General features: G+C 45.3%; 1 protein-coding gene and 1 long non-coding RNA gene across 5 annotated transcripts in view; one reads left to right on the top strand and one right to left on the bottom strand.

The window, feature by feature from the left end:
• Positions 1–1,551: 1,551 nt before the first annotated feature.
• Positions 1,552–22,649, bottom strand: part of LOC149351067 (uncharacterized) — a 34,641-nt gene continuing 13,543 nt past the window's right edge. Inside the window, exons 1-3 of one of the 4 annotated variants that reach the window (XM_089580269.1) lie at positions 12,559–13,173; positions 10,566–10,662; positions 1,552–4,539 (exon numbers count right to left, since the gene is read on the bottom strand). In XM_089580269.1, coding sequence (XP_089436395.1) covers positions 3,468–4,502 — 1,035 coding nt within the window. In that variant the 5' untranslated portion in view covers positions 4,503–4,539; positions 10,566–10,662; positions 12,559–13,173 and the 3' untranslated portion in view covers positions 1,552–3,467. Of the gene's footprint in view, positions 4,540–10,565; positions 10,663–12,550; positions 13,174–22,649 lie in introns of those variants that run through there. The other 3 variants (XM_089580270.1, XM_089580268.1, XM_089580271.1) reach the window with 3 other exon arrangements.
• Positions 12,748–16,108, top strand: LOC149351068 (uncharacterized). Its single transcript, XR_016290503.1, has 2 exons — positions 12,748–13,007; positions 15,844–16,108. It is a non-coding gene; the product is annotated as an uncharacterized LOC149351068 (long non-coding RNA).

Genomic DNA, 22,649 nt, shown 5'->3' with positions numbered 1-22,649 from the left:
ATCTGCGATTTGAGCCCATTGTTGTCCAAAGACTGCTCCACACACCCCTCCGCACCAGTATACCAGAGGCCATATGCCCATAGATGCCTGTATATCTGCGATTTGAGCCCATTGTTGTCCAAAGACTGCTCCACACACCCCTCCGCACCAGTATACCAGAGGCCATATGCCCATAGATGCCTGTATATCTGCGATTTGAGCCCATTGTTGTCCAAAGACTGCTCCACACACCCCTCCGCACCAGTATACTGGAGGCCATATGCCCATAGATGCCTGTATATCTGATTTGAGCCCATTGTTGTCCAAAGACTGCTCCACACACCTCTCCGCACCAGTATACCAGAGGCCATATGCCCATAGATGCCTGTATATCTGCGATTTGAGCCCATTGTTGTCCAAAGACTGCTCCACACACCCCTCCGCACCAGTATACGAGAGGCCATATGCCCATAGATGCCTGTATATCTGCGATTTGAGCCCATTGTTGTCCAAAGACTGCTCCACACACCCCTCCGCACCAGTATACCAGAGGCCATATGCCCATAGATGCCTGTATATCTGCGATTTGAGCCCATTGTTGTCCAAAGACTGCTCCACACACCCCTCCGCACCAGTATACCAGAGGCCATATGCCCATAGATGCCTGTATATCTGCGATTTGAGCCCATTGTTGTCCAAAGACTGCTCCACACACCCCTCCGCACCAGTATACCAGAGGCCATATGCCCATAGATGCCTGTATATCTGCGATTTGAGCCCATTGTTGTCCAAAGACTGCTCCACACACCCCTCCGCGCCAGTATACCGGAGGCCATATGCCCATAGATGCCTGTATATCTGCGATTTGAGACCATTGTTGTCCAAAGACTGCTCCACACACCTCTCCGCACCAGTATACCAGAGGCCATATGCCCATAGATGCCTGTATATCTGCGATTTGAGCCCATTGTTGTCCAAAGACTGCTCCAAACACCCCTCCGCACCAGTATACCAGAGGCCATATGCCCATAGATGCCTGTATATCTGCGATTTGAGCCCATTGTTGTCCAAAGACTGCTCCACACACCCCTCCGCACCAGTATACCAGAGGCCATATGCCCATAGATGCCTGTATATCTGCGATTTGAGCCCATTGTTGTCCAAAGACTGCTCCACACACCCCTCCGCACCAGTATACCAGAGGCCATATGCCCATAGATGCCTGTATATCTGCGATTTGAGCCCATTGTTGTCCAAAGACTGCTCCACACACCCCTCCGCACCAGTATACCAGAGGCCATATGCCCATAGATGCCTGTATATCTGACTCGGGCCTACTTAGCCAACACTGTCAACAGCCACTGGGAGCACGCAGGAGTTTACACTGAAGCACGTCCATCTCAGCTGTTGCTGCAAGAACTTACTCTGCTTGGAGCGCAGACTGCATTTAACTACATGCTACATGCAAGCCCACCTACATGCCCCCATTGCCATTGGCACGGTGGAAAAAGACAAGCTGTTTCCTTGTTGCACTAAAAGCGTTCACGTTGATAAAACATGTACAAGTTGACATTTCATCTTAACCAGATTTATTTCTTGTGAATGGGAAACTAAACTGTCATGGAATACAGAAATCAGCTCAACAGAATTCACCATAAAATGAGTCACTGTATTGCACACAAACTGTACAGAACAAAAGAGGTGAATAGCAGTTACGGTTTATTTTAAGTAGGCTGAAAACTTGTTTCAAGCTTGCACGTGTATAATGCAGTTACTTTACACCACGCTCCATTCAAGAACACTCAAAAGGAAAAAAGTTTACAGAAAGGGAACGCTAACAAAGATTAATACAAACACAGATGGCTTCTGTAGCAAGCAAATATATTGGCAGCGACGAACATCCAGAAACATTTTAAATCCTTTGTTACTAAAAATTGCCATGTGTTGATATGGGCTAAGGCTAGTTACTGGTTTAAGATATAACTCAGCTTGACAACTTGCAGTTGGGCTAGTTTGTGGAGGAGCGTGCAGAGACAACAACATGGAGGCAGGATGCAGGAAGAGACTAACCTGTGTCAGTTTTTTACTGTTGTTTCCATGCTTCTTCTCAACAACTACTTTAGTCTTTGTTCAACTTCCCATCAGCACCAAGGTAAATAATTTCGCAACAACAAAATGTTGAAATGGCACAAGTAAAAACATCTGTGAAACCATCTCAACAATAATAACGATAGTTGCATGTAACATGTTAGATTCCACATAAGAGCTCATGTTTAAAGCTCCCCTGGCACAGGGTGCAATCTTTTTTCAAGAAGTAACCCAGTGTTTATGACTAATATTGAGCTATTGACACACAATGCACATAATTTAATAATGACAAGCATAAATGCTGACATACTTGTAAAGAACCACAGTTACAATATTACATGAAGAAAAGTAACATTCAAAAGATCAGACTCATTGGAAAAATATGCTGCTATTGACAAGGCCAGCTGAAAATGACAAAGCAAGATCACACAGGTAACAAAAAAAAAAAAAAATGGGCTTACAATAAGTCTGATGCAGTGTCCAAGCTTAAGAATCTGGGGCACCAACCAAAGATGTATAACTGCCAGAACATTGGCTGCCAAGTGGATGCTTGCAGTCTTACTTCATGAACATCTCTAGCAGAAGGCACCTTAATTCTTTCGAAGACACTGCGTATACTATCACAATGTATGTCAACACCAAACAAGTGTGCTTGGAACACTATACAGTAACTGCACACTCTTACCAAAAAATTTTCGAGACGTCACAAGAAAGTTGCATGCAACGAGTCCCAAGTTAACGTGTATAGCAGCTTACAGAGGCGCTATACCGGTGGTGTTGCATGTGGCTGCGAAGGTGAGGAGGCAGTCCTCGGAAAGGGCAGTCTAATAAGGAAATGGCCAATGTGCTCCAAAAGGGGGCAGCTGGTTCTGCCACAGGAGAATGCCCTGAAGAAAAGCCACTGGTGACGTCCCGGGTGCCCAACAGATGTCGGAGGTAGCAAGTCTAGTTCATTTGGCACAGAAATGCTGTACTCTGCACCAAGCTTTGTGTGACCTGATGAGTTAATTCAGTCTGCACCTCCTTCGTTCACACCAAGTGCTACCCACCAAACAACAAGTTTAGTGCGTGCTTTTGAAAACGCACCAGCAATGCCTTACTGTTTGATTCATTCCTTTTGCGGCTTTTGTTTCTATACCTTCCTTCCCCAGTGATGCCAGTTACATGCGCCTGGCATCCTTGATTTCCATTACATTTTTTCACATTTTATTTCACCGTGCACCTTTTTATGCAGAAATGCAAAACCTCTACCCATAAGTTTACAAAAACAACTTAAGCTGGTCGGAAGTAAAACCATCCTATTAGAAGTCACTGTATTGTTCTCCATAGTTGGGCAATAGCGAAATATGCATGCAAAATAATAAATGCTCATAATGAGACAGACATGAAGGTTGGAAGTGTTAGATACTTTTGGCCAATATGGCCTTGGCACGCTGGAGCCCTAGTTGTAGAGGCCTAGCACCTCTAGAGATCAGCTGCTTCACCTGTGAGCTGTCTAGGAACATACAATGTTTAGCAGCTAAGCAGCTCTTAGTGGCCTCTGTAGCTGCTGCGCAAGTGCCACAAGATGCATTATCAACAATAATGGTCTGGTACCCCAAATGTATAGCATGTGATGCTGTGGAAGCTACACAAACGTCGTAGGCTATTCCACAGATGACGACACCTGTTATTTTTCCAGCCTTAAGCTCACAGTCAAGAACTGTAGAAGAGCGTTTGTCATTATCCCAGAAGGCAGAGTAGCTGTCTACATCTGGGCTTATGCCTTTGCGGATTATCAAAGCATTGCTGGGCACCCTAAGGTCTTTATGCAGCTTTGCTCCCCAGGTGCCCTGTATGCAGTGTGCAGGCCACAGAGTTTGCTCAATGCTACCAGAGCTAGATTTATCATCAACAAATACCACAGTGTCAAAAACCTTCGCATCCCCAGTACTGACTTTGCTACTGGCATGAAAATGACGGTGATCTTTGTTCTCAAAGAATGAAATGTGATCTGGTGGATGCCAGTCTTGCGAGTAGACAACCAGTTCCCATGGAAGGTTCTCTACAAGATCATTAATGACAGGCACTATGCTTTCAGGGTCTTGCTTCTCAGCAAGATTTTTGACTGAAAGAGTCCCAGTGATGAAGTCATTCTGGACATCAACAACTATGAAGGCCCACTTTGGGTGCAGTATTACTTGTGCCCACTGTGTCCACATTGTTTCAAATTCTAAAATATCTATTCCTCCATCATGGTTGGAATCAAAGGTCTCAAAAAGAAAAGTAATTGCTGCTTGCTTTTCACCATTTGGTACTTCATCAAAGTCTGTGAAAAGTGAGCTCAGAAAGGAAGAAAAAGCTTCCTTATTTAACATCGCTTCATGGTGTAATGCAAGTTGAATGAACAACTCCCGTGGTGACTTGGACTGGCTGCAGAGCTCTAGCTTGCTCATTTTTACAGACTGCAGGTCAGGCCTCCAAGGTGATCACCTAAAATGAAAAAACTCACTGTGAAGTGCAATGCATGAAGGAATACACTGGCTGATAATAATGCAACTGCGTAAGATTACGACTACTCAATGCATAGACACATGCACATGAACCTGTGAAAGTGCAATAATGCAATGTCTGCATCAGTCGGAATCGGTTTTTTCGTAACTCAAAATACAACATGAATAATATTACACAGACTGAGGTTGTGCAGTCTGACAACTGGGAGATCAAAAAAAAGCACGGTCTGAAATTGTTCAAGATGCTGGAGATGACTCAAACTACTGCCTTGACTCAAACTCTCCAAACAACCACCTCCAATCTTACCTCCTAGCTTACCAAGCTAAATGAGCACCTAGCCACGTTCACCATTCCCTCCTCCACCGCCTAGGTCGCCCCTTTGGCTGACTTTGTCAAAGCCATCACTACCACATACACCACACTCGCTTGGTTCAGCTAGAGACTTCGGTTTCCAGATTCTTACCACCCTCCAAGCACAATCCAAGCAATTGGAATCCTTCACTTCTATGCTCCACTCCCTGCATGAGTCACTCCCCCCCCGGCAAAAAAGAAGGAACGCATACCCTCACGAGCCTCTACCTCTACACTATCATAATGGCAATTGGCAAAGACCTCGAGATTGTGCAGTGGAACTGCCGAAATCTTTGCCATAATAAGACCCCCCTCCACCAGTATCTACTCACCCGCCCCTCCCTGCCCCATTTTTTTTTTAATTGTTTCTTTATTTATTCTCAGAAACAGTATACAAACTGTTGGTTGGACCCATAGCCTTTATGGCTAGTGAGGGGTCCAAATACAAAACAAGCACAATACTACTGCAGACTGTGTAAAATAAAAAACTTCAAGATTAACACACACAATTGATTCCTACATTTCCATGGAAATTAAATAGTGTTTTAAAGATGCCGAAAAGTTATTTTTTTCTTTAACTTCATTCGGGATTTCATTCCACACATTCTAGGAGTCTCCGGCCGTACATATTGTAACAAGGTGGTAAATTAAATAGATTGTTAGTTGCAGCTCTTGTTTGTTTCATTGGTAATCTAAATAAACTAAGGGGCAGGGGGTTGTTAGATTTTATTACATTGTTTACTATTTCAGCTATCTTCAGTTTATATGACATTGATAGGGGTAAGATACAAAGCTGCTGAAAGAGTGGCCTGCTGGGGTATGTATTATTTGAATAAGTTATCATACGAATAGCTTGTTTTTGAAGGCGAGAAACAGGATCTAGGTATGTTTTATATGTACCACCCCATGTTTCCAGGCAATAAGATAATTGACTGTGCACAAAGGCGAATTACAGAACGCGTAGAATTGGAAGATCAAAGCAGTCCCTGGCCTTTAGTAAAACATGACAACCATAGGCTAATTTGGAGCAAACATTATTAATTTGTTCTTTCCAGTGCATATCAGACTCGAACAGGACACCAAGATACTTGTATTGAGGCACCCTCAGCAGAGTCGTGTTGTCGATAGTTAGATATATGTTCGTAGTTCATGTTCTTCCTGCGCGAGTGAAACACGGTGTACTTTATTTTCTCAGTATTAAGGGTTAACCGATTACTTTTAAACCACTGCGAAACTTCACTAAGCTCTTCATTAATTATACATTTAAGTGCCTCTAAATTTTCCCCTGTAAAAAGTAATGCAGTGTCATCGGCATATATTACAGCTTTCGAATATTTCAGCGTTGATGGAAGGTCATTAATATACAGGGAAAAGAATAGCGGCCCAAGCACGGAGCCCTGAGGCACACCTAGATTAATGCTTTGCGGTAGTGAGGCTAAATTGTTCACGACAACATATTGTTTCCGTCCTGTAAAATAGCTTTTAATTAGATCACAAATTTTCCTTCTTAAACCGTAGGTTTCCAATTTCTGTTGTAGTATTGTGTGATCAACCGTATCGAAAGCTTTTGATATGTCTAAATATACTACTATGGCCAGCTTGTTATTATGCAGTGCAGAATTTATAAGTTGTGAAAGAACAAGAACTGCGGATGACGTTGACCTTTGGGGCCTGAAGCCATGCTGATTATGACATGTAATGTTATATTTATTTAGAAAATTTTGTATACGTTTACAAAGAACCTTTTCAAAAACTGTATTAATTGCATTTAATACCGATATTGGTCTGTAGTTTCGCGGATCAGATCGCTCACCGCTTTTATAAATAGGTACAACCCTTGCAACCTTCAGCTCGCCAGGATATATTCCATTTGCCAATGAATGGTTAAAGATGAGTAGTAGATGGACAGTCTCTAGGAGACTCGGACGGCCCGCACTGTCCCAGGTTACCACACCTACCATGCCACTACAGCCATGCCACTTGCGTTTATTTGTGTAAGCAGCGACGTGCTCGTCGAGCCACTTATCATCCCCTCCACCCTCCTGAAATATTTAGTTGGTATGGTCTATTATCACCCTTCTTCCCGGATCTCTTTCGCCCTTTTGTCTTTCTACAACTGCCCTGTCACTTCTTTATTCTCCACCCTGGGCAAGTTCCTTCTTTAACTTCATTCTACCTCCCATCTCCTCTTTGGTGGTGACTTTAATACCCCTCACACACTCTCTGGGGTTACCCTCAAACCCGGCCGCCTCCTCCACTGTCAGGCCCAGGAACGCCACCTCACCCTTCTTAATACTCCTGGCTCCCCTACTCGAGCGGGCACTGTCTCGCAGTACCCCACAAACCTCACCTTCTCTTGGGGTTCACTTTCCTTTCACTAGCAGGTCGCAGCCGAAACTCTTCTCAGTGACCACTTTCTCATCCATATTACCACCTCTCTACCCACATCCCTCGATGTCATCCGGTCATTCACACTGACTGGCACGTCTTTCACACTAATCTCGCCTCAGACTCCTTTCAATCCTACGATGACTCTACATCGTGCATTTCCGCAGCGCTGACGTCCAGTAGCCATTGCGTTCGCTCTCGTCACCCAATCCCAGACCCTCACTTTCTCCATTTATAGCGTCACAGTATTTCGCTCCCAACCCCACAATGCCCAACTTTCCTCCCGGATCACTGCTCTGCGGGCTGAGATCGTCACCCACTGCGCCTCCCTCGAGCACTCTCGTTGGAGTGCTCTTTGTGATGGCCTTGACTTTGCATTGCACTCGCGATCCACATGGTCTCTCTTTAAAATGCCTCCATGGCACTAAGCCTGCCCTTGCCCACTCTAGCTAAAGCCCTCACTCAGGGGACTCCCTCCGATGTTTTTGACCAGCTCGCCTCTCTGTACCTCCCGCCCCATCTGGCACCTTCCTACCCGGTCTACTCGGGCGAACCTAACTCCAATCTGGACCACTCTTTCACTCTCCGGGAGCTCGATCGAAGCGGTTCTGGCTGCCAATGCTATACGCTCCGCTCCCAGTGAGGATGCCATTACATACACCACACTTCCTGACTGCACCAAATAATTCCTCTTTCAGACCTACAATGAGGCCTAGGACAGCGGCTGCCCGCCAAGCTCCTCGGCCTCCTCCCACATTTCTATGATTCCATAGCCAGGCAAACCTCCCTCTCTCTACAACCTCCACCCAATCTCCCTGACATCGTGCGTTGGTAAGACCCTTGAGCGAATGGCCCTGACTTGCCTCTCTAATTTTCTCGAGGCGAGGGAGTTCTTCCCATATTCTCTTTTTGGCTTCCGACACCGCGTCTGTGCACAGGACATGTTTCTGATTCTCCAGCACACCTTTCTTTCACCTACCCCCAACCATAATAACCCATTTGTGACTGTCAATGTTTGCAAGGCCTTCGACGGTGTTTGCCACGACCACATCCTTTCTCAACTCACCTTACCTGGACTGTGGCTCTAGCATGTACTCTGATATCCACTTATTCCTCTCTAAACAAGTGGCTCGCTTTCGAGTAGACACCGACCTGTCTAACCCCCACCACCTCACCCGAGGCACTCCTCAAGGTGCTGTTCTCTCTCTTACCCTTTTATTTATTTATTTGAAATACTGCCAGTCTCTGGTTGAGACCTTAGCAGGTGGGCATTACATGTATAATACAGGGTAAAGGATAAACATTTCAAAAAGCGGCTGTGCAAAGGACAACAATAATCTAGACAATTCATAGCTCAGAAAAACTGAAAAGAAGTTTGACAGATTTCCACAAGCAATCCAAAGAAAAAAGCATGCTAGTTCAGAAGCATAAACATAATATAAACATGGGCATAACACATCGTATACTCCTTGAAGTTGAAAAAGAAAGCTTTCTAACCACAACTCTAGTTTTAAAACGCGCCTTCTAGTTCAGAACAAAAATTTGAAAATGAATCAGCATTAGTTATAGATGCGTCTAGACGGTTCCATTCTCTTGTTGCTAGCGGGAAGAAAGAATCCTTGAAAGTGTTAGCGTATATGCGTGCTGGTTTCGTAATACACATTTTTGTGACAGTCAAATGTACCTTGATGAATCGATCTTAAAAGTGTTGTTAAGAAGCTGATAAAGAAATTTTAGTCACGCACGCTTTGCCCTTATTGATAGTGTTTCGAGCCCGGAGATTACAGCTAGTTGTGTTGGTGAGTCAGTTTTTTTTGTACTTGTTGTGAATAAATCTCACTGCTTTGCGCTGAATTTTTTCAAGTCGTGAAATATTGGTTACAGACTCGCTATGGCCCCTCTCGCCTCCCAGCTAGCTGAAATTCCCGACCTGCACCATATATTTCAAGCCGATGGCATCACTCTCTGGTGTTCACCTGATTCAATCTCGCTATGGCCCCTCTCGCCTCCCAGCTAGCTGAAATTCCCGACCTGCACCATATATTTCAAGCCGATGGCATCACTCTCTGGTGTTCACCTGATTCAATCTCGCTATGGCCCCTCTCGCCTCCCAGCTAGCTGAAATTCCCGACCTGCACCATATATTTCAAGCCGATGGCATCACTCTCTGGTGTTCACCTGATTCAATCTCGCTATGGCCCCTCTCGCCTCCCAGCTAGCTGAAATTCCCGACCTGCACCATATATTTCAAGCCGATGGCATCACTCTCTGGTGTTCACCTGGCTCTTCCGGTCACGTACAGAGCACCCTGCAATGTGGCCTAGATCTCATCGACTCCTTTCTCATCACCGCTGGCCTATCTCCTGCTCCACAGAAATCCCAACTTCTCCTTCTCAACCACTCCTCATACCAGCACTCACACAACCACTTCGTCTCTCTCCACCTTTCTGGCTCTCCCATTCCTGTCATCATCCAGTGCAATGTTCTTGGCTTCCCTTTGCATGCGGCCAAGAACGTGCAAGCCCTCCACCACGCTGTCACCACCTGCCACTCGGTAACTCACCTCCTGCAGCACGCGGTCACTCGGCGCTCAGGTCTCCACGAGGCTCAAGCGTGCCGATTCGCCCACGCGCTGGCCCTCAACAAGGTCTCGTACTTTGCACCCTCTGTTTCCTTCACTCAAACTTGACTTAACGCTCTCGAGACTGCCCTTGTGGGCCTCTACGAGGCAGCTCTCAACCTCCCTATCACTACCTCTACCACTAAGCTCTGTGCCACAGGCCTCTTCCATCCTCTCCATTCTCTTCTCACTATCCATCATGACTCGCAACTTGCCTGGCTTTCCCTTACCCGTCAGGGTCAGTGGTATTGACTCAAGCAGGTATCGCTGCCAGTCCCATCTCCCCCTTTATCTCTCCTATTCCCACCTTGGCTCCCAATCTTTGTATCCTTCCCTTCCCGACCAACATGTCCCCTGTCCTGCATGCAGGCTGTCGTCATGCGGCTCTGCAGCACCATTCCCCTCTCTGATGCCCATGGTGTAGCCTACATGGATGCCTCTTTCGTGGCTCCTCGAGGTTCCTGCGGCTACGCCCTGTACCATTCCCACCTCCCCGCACCTGAAACACACCAGTGGGCCGTACCTACGCCCTCCAAACGCATTGTCCCTCGAGGTCCTCGCCATTGCGCATGCCCTCCAGTCATTTTCTCTCCTTCCCTCTCTCCCAGAGAACACAGTCTGTTCAGACTCTCAAGGTGCTACGTACCACACACAGAACCGCACCCTAACCCCTTCTGTTCAACAGGAGGTCGAATGAGCGGTCTCCACACTGCAGCCTTCCATCGTTTTCCTCCACTGGGTCCCTGGGCATTCAGAGATTAACGGCAATGAGTTGGCCCATCACCTCGCCCGCGACACTCTTTTCCGGGCACCATTGATCCCCTGGCCCAAGCCCTCTGAGGACGGTTGGAGACTCACCCTGCGCCGCACCATAGAAGAGGTCTACCTTGAGCTCCGCCTCGACAAATGCCTTTACCCCGCCCCTCATCCATCACTTACTATGCGGGAGGCTCGCCTTCTTCGGCACATCCAAATAAATGCAGTCATCACCCTGATCCACCTCTTTCTCTATTGCTATCAATTGGACCATTCCTGTCCCAACTGCCCCTGTATCTATGCGGACCTGGCCCATTGCCTCTTCCATTGCCCGGGTGCTCAGCAGTCGGGTTCCTAACCCCACACCTTCTCTATCCACCACCACCTGGCTCGACTGGCTTGGTGCTGAAGGGGAGGAAGAACAGAGACGTCTGGTCGCCCGGGCGGTCGACATGCTCGGCCCGTAAATTATGGCCAAATAAAGGTCTGCTACTACTGGAGATGACTGTTTTCTAAAAGTAGCACTGCGCTTCATGATGCCACAAATAATTTCACAATGGCTTAGGAAATGCTCTCACATCATGACCGATGATGCGAGGTTGCTGAAGGTTTTTAGCATAACTGCAATGTATACAGCTGCCGCGGGGGCTCAGTAATTATGGCGCTCGGCTGCTGATACAAGAAGTGGGTTCGATCCCGGCCGCGGCGGTCGAATTTCGATGGAGGCGAAATTATACTGTGCGATGTCAATGCACGTTAAAGAACTCCAAGTGGTCGAAATCTCCACAGCCCTTCACTACGGCGTCCCTCATAACCTGAGTCGCGCTTTGGGACGTTAAACCCTACAAACCATGAACAAACAGTGCATACAACACCTCAGGATCTGATTTCAATTATCTTTATTTTTGTCAAAATGCTGCAATTTTCTAACTTTTATGAACCTTACATAAATATACTTTAGCCAGTCACAGAAATTGAATGAATAGAATCTTCTCGCGAGGCCTGCTAAAAAAAAAATTAATAACAAAGATATAGCAGCATAGTACAGGCAAAGAATTCTCAGTGTTACTTCTCACATTTCAAACGATCGCCTCCAAAACTTCTTGAAAATACAAGCTTGCAACTAGACCACAGAACACCTACATCAGTTTTTACAAAGATGTATATTTTATCCAACTTTATTTCTTCCACAGTAGACAGAACCCTTCACGACAAGTAAGCGAAACTTGGTAAGTGCATTGGTAAGTAAACTTGGTAAGTGGTAAGCTGGCACCTACCAAAATGTCAGCACTATCACCACATGCAAGAGATGATAATAATTACTGCCTCTATGCATAAAAATTCGCCGGTTTCCAGAACGTTAAAACAGAGAGGGTTTCGCACCCAGTAAAAAAAGACTAATTGGAATTGTCGAAAAACTTTTGGAGCCTTTTGGAATTTTATTCCAATCGGTTCTAGTAGAGTGACACGTCAACTGACATGTGCAAGAATGACACTATGATATATGACGAAAAGGTAACCACTGACTCCTCCAAATCATTCAACATGACACGCGAGGAGTGCGACCGACTGGGCACGGTGCAAACGCAGAGCAAAATGGACAGCCTGCATAGTCGCGCCGCCGCCCCTATGAGCAAAATTAAGAGCAACGCCTCACATATTACATGCTAGTAAGGTGTGGTTGCGTACAGTACATAATCACGGTTCTGGCTGAAGAGTTCATCTATTTTTTTTTTTCTGCAACAGAGGCAAAGGCTTTCCGGTTTCTTTTCCTCACCCCGAAAGAGTCCTCACAAGCAAGTGACAAAAAGAGGTAGAAACGCGTTGCATGTTTTTCTGCTCAGGGACAATGGCCAAGAATGCAGCAACACACACCAACTTACAATACTGAAGAGATGATACTTGACGAGGTTTTGTCACTGCTGAGAGCAACGCAGAAGGGTATGTAGACTGGCCAGCGTCGCACCGCAACCCGCCGTACGCGATATACACATTGCACATGGTACGCGCAACAGAGAAAACGTCAACACGACGTCAAGACGTCAGTTCCACGGTCGCTGTGGCAACTACTACGCGCTCCGAAATGCATATGGCGGCACCACGGTTCACACCGTAGGCGGCACGCACGTCGAGCCAACTCCTCTGGCCAGGCAATGCTTCCGCTGTTAACTCTCGGCTACAGTTTTCTGCCTCGGCTGTAGGCATGGGGCTCGTTTATTAGAGAATTTGCGTTCTATTGGCTGCTTTTGCAAGGTGACTGCGCCCAGGACTGAGGTTCGTTGACCTTCCCGTCGACAAAACAGCACGAACAGCGCACTAGCAGCCGATGAAGGTGAGAACCAGTCGCGAAAAAGAATGGCTAGATGTAAGCAGTTTTTTGCAGGTGGATACCACCGGCACGTATCTCAAAGCGCGATTGTCCTCAAAATCAACGGACCTTCTTTTTGAGAAAAGGAAAGTTGCATATAACTGCCTCAGTGTGTAGGTGGACACCAATGCGCCACTGCCCATTCACAGCGCGATTGAGGTATCCAATGCAGGCATTTTTTAGCGCGTCGCGCTGCCGTTCTGTTTACTTCTAGACGGTGCGTTTTTCCTTGGTTTCACTTGAGCAGGCTTCGCACAGACACACGGCTGAGACAGTGCGGCTAGAGGTGCTTTCGCATTAAAAACGTGCGCTTTCGGCTTTGCGTTTAGTTCCTTGCAGCGCAGTACAATAGCTGCGATGAGTGCAGAGGGCATGCATAGTCTACGTTACAAGGTTAATTCAGTGGTTCTGGCATTAAATGCTTTCGCTGCGCTTAGTGCACTACGTGCATTTATTTGAATTATAAAAGCATGCTGGAAACACTAATGGTTCGGTTTTTTGCTGGGTGAGCGTCGATCGTGATGTGTTACAGCCGTCGGGAGCGCCGATTTGCGTCAGCTGCAGTCGGAAATGATCACATTTGATTGAACTGTGTTTTGTGTGGCGTCGCATACAAGAGACTTAATTCTTGATGTAATCGTTTCTGAGAAGCGCGTGATGTGCGCCACAGGATTTACTGGGCGTTGCTTAAATATGAACGCTGAACGTATAAAAATTCGAGCAGTCACTAGATAACTTAACGCGTGATTGTTTCAGCCTTCCGTCATGCGGCTATGTGTGCCACACAGTATTGCAGTGTAATAGCCAGAGATGGGCAGATGCCCTCATTTTAGCCTTTCCTTCCTCATCATAAAATCCTTGGCCCTCCCTCACCTTCATTTTGTAACCCTGACCCTTCCTCGCCCCCATAATAAACGCTGTTATCATTTAAATTACTTTTCCTTAACCCACCGCAGTGGCTGTATGGTTAGGGCACTTGGCTACTGAGCTGGAGTACCTGGGTTTGAACCCACAACTATGGCGGCCACGTTTCGATGGAGGCGAAACACATAAGACACCTGTGTGCTGTGTGATGTCATTTCGCGTTAAGGATCTCCTGGTGATAGAAATTATTCCAGCGCTCTACACTACGCCACCTCTTTCTCTCTTCCTTATTTCACTCTTGCCTTCCTCCTTCCATTACGGTGCAGTTGAGGTGTCCACCGAGAAATGAGACAGCTACTGCACCATTTCCTTTGCTCAAAAACTGCTAAAAATTTTTCCTTATTACAGATGACACTGAGTCGCACTTGGCGCAAACTGTTGTTCGCCGCATCCGCTTCCCACTCTCTTGAGCTGCGTGGATCTTGCTTAGTACTTTGAAATTCTCAGTATGGCCGCAAGAAATAACACAGGAACTACACCCATGCTGTGGCTGAGCTCTGGAAATAGTCAGGTCATCTCCCGGGAGTGACTAAAATGAACAGTGCGAGTAGAATCGGTCCTGTGAAAAGTGCAGAAAAATTCTGACAACACCCTAAATAGCAAATCAGAGGAGAGTTCCGGGAGAATCTCAGTCAGGAAATTCTCCCAGCTGAGGTACAATGGACACTACAAAAATTAATGAGGCCAACCTATCCACTGCTGCACATTCCATAAATTTGGAGGCGGCGCAGCGTACTATTCCATCCCACTTAGGGAAGAAGGGAGATTCGGACTGCTGACTGAGGACAGGGTTAACACCTGATTAGCCGCTGACTAGAGGCATGAGGCACACATGGCAGATTGAAGAACAAAAATTAGGGGTAATCAATTTGATTGATGTGGAGAAAATGCAACAGCGTGCTCCTTTCACTCGGCAGTCAATTCCAGTTTTGAACTTATTCTATTTCTAAGTTGATTGTCTTTCACTCCCCAATATATATTCCAATTCTGATACTCTTCGAATTTTGAGTACGCAACTAGGCAAAAATATGTCACATTCACAGATTGCGGCGGATCCTCGTACCACTACCGGCATAGTGGCAAAACAGTTAAGCAATGCACCACTGCACTGGCAGGTGGATGTTTCAAACACAGCCACTGGTAGGGCTTGTGAGACACAGGTTGCTCATTCTGAGCATTGCTAGGAGTAGCTCCCGCCAGCTCTATTCCTGCACAGATAGCCCTTCAGGAGGCTGTATATTTTGCACATAGGCCTGCTGTTGTCCGAGTCATTTTCTTCTTGGAGATTTTCATTTGTGCCGAGTCAGTCTTCATGCGGCGTCTCCCTTTTCTCCCCTCCTGCCAGTGGAGAAGGGGAGAGGGTCAAGAGGTCAGGGGGGTGGTTGACAGGTGGCAGGTGGAGAGTGGCAAATCTCACTAAACACCACCTACCAGGTGAAGGCTTCACACAGACGCCAACACCGACACTGCTGGACAGCTTGCACCTTAAGACCCTCCTAATGCTACTGCATTAAAAAACTTTACGAGTTACAATGTGATTTTCAAAAGGCAGGGCAGTGAAGTGTACACAACTTGGGAATTACAACCCAGGCAAAAGAAAACATGCGTTCAATTTGGAATCGGATGGACTCACTAGGTCAACCCATTGGCCTCATGAATCCAGTTGGGTAGCCCACCTTTTTCCCTTACTTCCAGTTGGGCATTTGGCAGACTGGCTTGAAACGGCATCAAATAGTCAGAAAATTTCACAGATATCTTCAGCAGGTTCTGCCCTTCGACGCACTCGTATCATGTATACCTAATGCCATTCTGCTCAGAAGTTTCGTGATGTCAAAATTTATCTGAACATAATGTGCCAACTTTTGTTTCCTTCAAGATGCCATTTGAAGAGTTCAGGGTTTGGAATTCTGCAGGTCATCGAAAAATTAAGTCTGTCAAGGAGTGCTGTCAAGGAGCCAGCGAATGCAATAAACATCCTTTGCTTCCACATACAATCCATGCGCTTGCATGTGGTTGCCAAGTCACTAATGTGCCAGATGTGAACAAGACCACAGAGGACAGCCATACAGATCATCCTGGCATTACCTGGGTGCAATCCTGTAATAAAAAAGCATTCTGAATAAAATAGATGATGAATTTTTTATGGCGCAAGGGCATCTGTGGCCAAAGACCGCCAATGGCACAAGGTATTCTTCTTCTTCTCAAGGTGGGGTCAAAGACCCAATTTCCCAAGCATTTCACCCTGAATAAGCCGAGCACCAGGCCAGGGGAAGCTTGTACCCATTGGATCACCGGTGGGTACCCGGCAGCACTGGCAATCGAACCCCGCATCTCCTGCATGTGAGGCAGACGCTCAACTACTAGGCCACCGCTGCGGTTCTTTGTATGTTTTCTAGGTATAACACTAGATTGCTAGACATCTGCTGTTTGTTAAGTAGGTTCTTACATGGAAATGCAGGCCTTGATTAACGAGTTTGGAGGCTCATGTACCCTTATGGTAGAGTTCAAAGAAATCATGGTGACGCCACGACTTTTTCTTTTTTTCACAATGCTTGTGAAAGATTTGTGGAAATGTGTAGGCACAAAGGAATAAATTTTTGCAATATAACAGTATAGTTCTGTGGTTAAAATTGGAATGGGCAAGTAGTGGCGAACTGCATATTGAAAATTTTCTTCACCATTTCTGCTACCTCCCACAAATTCAATATATCGAGATCAAAGATCAGAAGGAACAATGCTCCACTCAGCTCTACAAAGTTGTCGATATATGAAATTTGACCTCTCCAGCAGGCCCTTTGACTACACTTTATATTTTCACATTATATTTGTGTGATTTTACTATTCTGTTGAATATGTACTGTTGAAACTTCATAAGTTTCTGCAACAAAAGCCTTCATGAAATGCAAAACTCAAATATATCAAAGGGATGAAAACTGAATTTCCTCACAAAAAAGTTCCTTGAATGCAGCTTCCCAGCTGTGGAATTCCATTTCTTGTATCTTACATGGTGTAATTAGCTGCTTCTTACCTAATTTTTTCATGGCAACCTGCAAACCACTTCAGGACAAACATATTTATTACTCGGCTAAGCTTTGGCATGTAATCATCAAGAGTGCTCGCATCATTTTGTTCACCTAAAACTGCTGGCAGCAATCTTTCCTCATGCAATCACTTGCACAGAGGCTCTAACGCAGTCACTGAATCCAATTTCTAATGACTGAATAATACGTGTGCAATCGAAAGGCGTACTTCACACTGAAGAAACTCGGCGAAAATGAAGGTGTGCCATGGTATTCTGATATGACTTTTCCAAACCTTTGGTGGTCCTCCTTGATGAAGCACAAGTCTACCCCTGGCGAAAGAAGATCAGCATTCTCACATATACTATTTGTGAAATTATATATTGTATTGTATTGGGTTTTATGGCGCATAAGGAACTCAGACCATCATGCGCCAAACACATGGTATAATCCCTCTTAAAAACTGGGTGTCCTCGGTGACAGTCCTTGTCAGAACAAGGACACCGAGGAGCTCAACAAATCAAATAAAGACCTCAGCCTTCTTCTCAGGCCTCAGAAAATGAATGAGGTGCATCACGAAATGCGTCAAAGCACAGGGTAAGAATTTTTAGAGTTTATAGTTTTTGTAATATTATAGTCTGTTTAAGATCGCTACTTCTTTCAGGAAACTATAGACAGATGAAATATCAACAAATGGATTATTTCCCAAAAGTAAATTGGAGTGGAACGGAATGCGTTCATTGTGAAATAGAGAAATATTTTTTCCTTAGCCATTCCAGTTTCATGCATGAAAATAAATTGTCATTTACTGTGAGCTGACCTCCACAGTTTCTCACAGGTTTGTCTTGTTTTGTCAGTAGAAAGTTATGTGTTAGGTATGTGTGTCTGATGCATATGCAGAATAAAATTGCCTCTATAAAACGTTCCTGATGCCTGCATGATCTCCATTCTCCCAGAATGGGTTTTATTAAATTTAGTTTGTTATTTTTTTCACTATTCCATGTAGACTGCCATTTTTCGTCAAGTTTATTTTTACTAACTTTATGCAATCTGCACAGGGCGTATTTACAGTCCAGACTTCCTTATGGCGAGCTTGAGCAGCGCACGCATCAGCTCTCTTGTTGCCACTAATTCCATGTCCTTGCGTTTCAGCAGTTATTTATGTATTATATCTCCTATTAAAGGCTCTTTTACATTTTTGGCGTGCAGTGCTATGATTACACTTAACGAGTCTGTGTAGATGATGCTGTTTTGAATGCTCTTTTGACAATTTTTGCTACAGCCATGGAAATGGCATAACATTCGGCTGAGAAAATTGACTAGCGCTGAGGCAACCAGACTACCTTTTCCCATTTATCTCGCACTACTGCACTTCCAATGTAATGTGCTGTTTTAGAACCATCTGTATAAAATGCTGCATATTCTTTGTATTTTTCATCCAGCGCCAAAAAATCTTGTAATATGTGTTCATGTGGAGTTTGCTTTTTGTGAAATTGAGTGTAGTCAACTACAGCGGGAAAGGTGTACCAAGGTGGCAGTGGTTCGGGTCTCTGGGCAATATCAGGCAGTGTGTCCAGAATACCTAATTCCTAGCAAATTTTTTCAACCGGAGGATGAGGGGTCTCGTTGCATTGGGTTTGTTACTGAAAAGCTGCTTAGACCGACACTTCGTAACTATGGAGTAGCAGAGATGTTTTGGCAGTGAACGGGCTTTTAAGATGTATGCACATGTGAGCATGGCTCTTCTGTCTGCAAGGGGTGGTCTGTTACATTCTACACATACACTGTTTATGGGCGATGTCCTGTACGCCACACTTGCAAGGCGCAGACCTCAGGACGGCCGAGCTTAACTGTACACTATGCACCCATAATCTAGGCAACAGCGAACTATGCTACTGTAAATGTGTAAAAGGCAGGTCCTATCAGACCCCCAGCATTTACGTGAAAGCACTTAAGATATTTAGGGATCAAGAAGCTTTCTTCTTCAGGTTCTTTATGTGGGGCAAGAAGGTCAGTTTTTTGTCAAAAGTTATGCCCAGGAATTTGTGGTCACTCTTTCCGGTAATTCGGTTGTGTTCAGGTGTAGGCTAGGATCTGTCTGTAGGCCATGTTTGAGTGAGAAAAGAATGGCTGCTGCTTTCTTTGGGGAGAACCGAAAACCATTTCGGTCAACCCATGTTGAAAGTTTATTTATTAACTGCACTGGTGTTTCGCATGTTGATATGTTTGAGGACGTGCAAGCTAGCCGACAATCGTCTACATAGACTGGATACATAATGAACTTTGGAATAATTTTACTAATAGACTTCATTTTAATAACAAAGAGGGTTGTGCTTAAAATACACCCTTGAGGCACTCCATTTTCCTGAGTAAAAATTCTTGAGGGTTGAACAGAGGCGTACCTATATATAGAATGAACGGTTTGACAGGCAGTCTTTCAGGCAGTTCAACATCCTGCCGAGAATGCAAAGTTCAGCCAAGTCCTGGAGAATCCTGTACCGACAGGTTGTGTCATATGCTTTCTCTAAATCGAAAAAAAAAATAGCAAGACAGTGTTGTTTGTGCACAAAAGCTCCATGGACAGTATTTTCAAGACGAACTATACTCAGTTTCATACATAGGAGGCAACGCTGCGGAGGTTGATGAAATAGTGCATCTGCGAAACTATATTACTCCGCCACGTATCATTCGTTCTTCTCGAAACTCCGGTAATTGTTTGGACGAATACAAAGAGCGGTATAAAACGATATAGTAGCATTGAAAATGACGGTCGAAGCTGTGAGGCGCTCAGTGTTCGGGCTCTCTGGCCATAATTTTCACGGAGTGTGAACTACTTTTTGGGCGCGGATTTAGTATAAGGGATTCGCCCAACAAACTGCGTATCATACCGCCATGCATACTTTTTTCTTCTCGAAATTTCGACGAGTCGTCGGACAAAAATGTTGCAAGGGGTAAATCGAAGTCCGGGAGGTGCCAGTCACGGCACTTAAAAGATTTGCCACTACGAAATATGTTTGTGTTTGCTTTGGTTGTACGGCGAACTACTTTTTGCGAGCAGACTTAGCCTGCGCGAACAGGCGCGCTAGCTTTGGCAGCGTTGCCTGCTATGTATGAAACGGAGTATAGCTGGTCTATTGTGGCGCATGCCTTTTTGAATCCGAACTGATGGACATCGAGAAGCTCACGGGCTTCTAGCACAAAGGTTAATCCAATATTCACAATACTTTCAAAAGATTTCGCAAGGCAGCTGGTGAGGGCTATGGGCCTATAAGTGCTGGGAGAGGTTGGTGGTTTTTCGGGTTTAAAAATGGAACGATGATGGCCTTCTTCCAGGCTTCAGGTAGTTTACCCGATACCCAAACCTCATCATCAGCCTGACTACACCCACTGAAGGGCAAAGGCCTCTCCCATGTCTCTCCAATTAACCCTGTCCTATGTCAGTTGCCGCCACTGTATTCCCGCAAACGTCTTAATCTCGTGCGCCCACCTAACTTTCTGTCGTCCCCTGCTATGTTTGCTTTCTCTTGGAATCCACTCAGTTACCCTTAAGGACCAGCGGTTATCTTGCCTTCGCATTACATGCCCTGCCCAAGCCCATTTCTTCCTCTTGATTTCAACTAAGATATCATGAGCCCGCGTTTGTTCCCTCACCCACTCCGCCCTCTTCCGATCTCTTAACGTTACACCTATCATTTTCCTTTCCATAGCTCGCTGCGTTGTTCTTAACTTAAGCTGAACCCTCTTTGTTAGCCTCCACATTTCTGCCCCATAGGTGAGTACCGGTAGGATACAGCTGTTGTATACTTTTCTCTTCAGGGATATTGGTAAGCTACCATTCATGATCTGGGAGAACCTGCCATATGCGCTCCACCTCGTTCTTATTCTTCTAGTTATTTCCCTCTCATGATCCGGATCTGCGGTCACTACCTGCCCTAAGTAGACATATTCTCTTACTATTTCCAGCACCTCGCTACCAATTGCAAACTGCTGTTCCCTTGCTAGGCTGTTGAACATTACTTTGGTTTTCTGCATGTTAATTCTTCGCCCCACCGTTCTGCTCTGCCTGTCTAACTGATTGATCATGCTTTGCAGTTCTTGCCCCGAGTGGCTTAGCAACGCAATGTCATCAGCGAATCGCAAATTACTCTGGTATTCTCCATTAACTCTTATCACCAAATGTTCCCATTCCAGTCCCCGGAATACCTCCTGTAAGTAGGCAGTGAAGAGCATTGGCGAGATCATGTCTCCCTGCCTGACACCTTTCCGCATTGGAATGTTATTGCTGATTTTATGGAGAACTATAGTAGCTGTGCAATCGTTATAAATATCTTCCAATATTTTCACATAACACTCTTCTACACCCTGATTCTGCAATGCCTGCATGACAGCTGAGGTTTCCACTGAGTCAAATGCTTTCCCGTAATCAATGAAGGCTATATATAGGGGTTGGTTATATTCTGCGCATTTGTCTATCACCTGATTGATAGTGTGGATGTGGTCTATTGTCGAGTATCCTTTACGAAAGCCTGCCTGATCATTTGGTTGACTAAAGTCCAAGGTTATCCTGACTCTATTAGCAATTACCTTAGTAAATACCTTGTAGGCAACGGACAATAAGCTGATTGGTCTGTAATTCTTCAAGTCCTTGACGTCTCCTTTCTTACGAATTAACATAATGTTAGCGTTCTTCCAAGCTTCTGGTACTCTCGAGGTCACAAGGCATTGCGTATACAAGGTGGCTAGTTTTCGTAGCACAATCTCTCCTCCATCCTTCAACAAATCTGCTGTTACCTGATCCTCACCAGCTGCTTTCCCTCTTTGCATTGCTCCTAAGGCTTTCTTTACTTCCTCCTTCGTTACTGGCGGGATGTCCCATTGCTGTACTCGACTGCCTCCCTCAGTAACTTGATGATTACATTCGCTACTGTATAGATTTGTGTATTTGTGTAAGGCTATTAACGAGTCAGCATTAAGAGGGAAGGTAGAGGAATTCAGAATGCTGCTGCAATACAGATTTTCCGCTTTAGCTGAAGAAGACGACCGTAGTGTTGAAACAATGAATGATAATCTCACAGCTATCGTTACAGAGTGCGCCGCAGAAGTAGGTGGTAGGATGGTTCGACAGGATACCAGCAAGCTATCTCAGGAGACTAAAGATCTGATTAAGAAACGCCAAAGCATGAGGATGTCTAACTCCACAGACAGGATAGAACTAGCAGAGCTACCGAAGTTAATAAATAAGCGCAAGGTAGCCGACATAAGAAAGTTTAACATGGAGAAAATCGAGCATGCTCTAAGGAACGGAGGTAGCCTAAAATCAGTGAGGAGAAAACTGGGCATAGGTAAAGACCAGATGTATGCGCTAAAAGACAAACAGGGCAATGTCATCAGCAATATGGATAAGATAGTTGAATTAACCCAAACCTATTTAACAAAAATTTAAAAGTGCCTCCACGGCAGGTTCAGAGAGGTGGGATAGCACTTCATAATGTATTTCGTCAGGGCTGGGCACAGTCTGTTTACCAGAGGACAAGACTGTGTGGATTTAAAAAACTACACTGATGTAAAAGATATTGTGGCTTTATATTCCCCCAGTTGTTGAAAGAAATGAGCGTGAAACATCATCTTTTGCACAGTTATAAGGCTCGCGCATGGCTGGCAT

The sequence above is a fragment of the Amblyomma mixtum genome, chromosome 3, assembly GCF_055824585.1.
Source record: "Amblyomma mixtum isolate Tamu chromosome 3, ASM5582458v1, whole genome shotgun sequence".
Taxonomy (NCBI): domain Eukaryota; kingdom Metazoa; phylum Arthropoda; class Arachnida; order Ixodida; family Ixodidae; genus Amblyomma; species Amblyomma mixtum.
The sequence above is the reverse complement of the archived record's forward strand: the minus strand, read 5'-3'. Positions and strand labels throughout refer to the sequence as shown.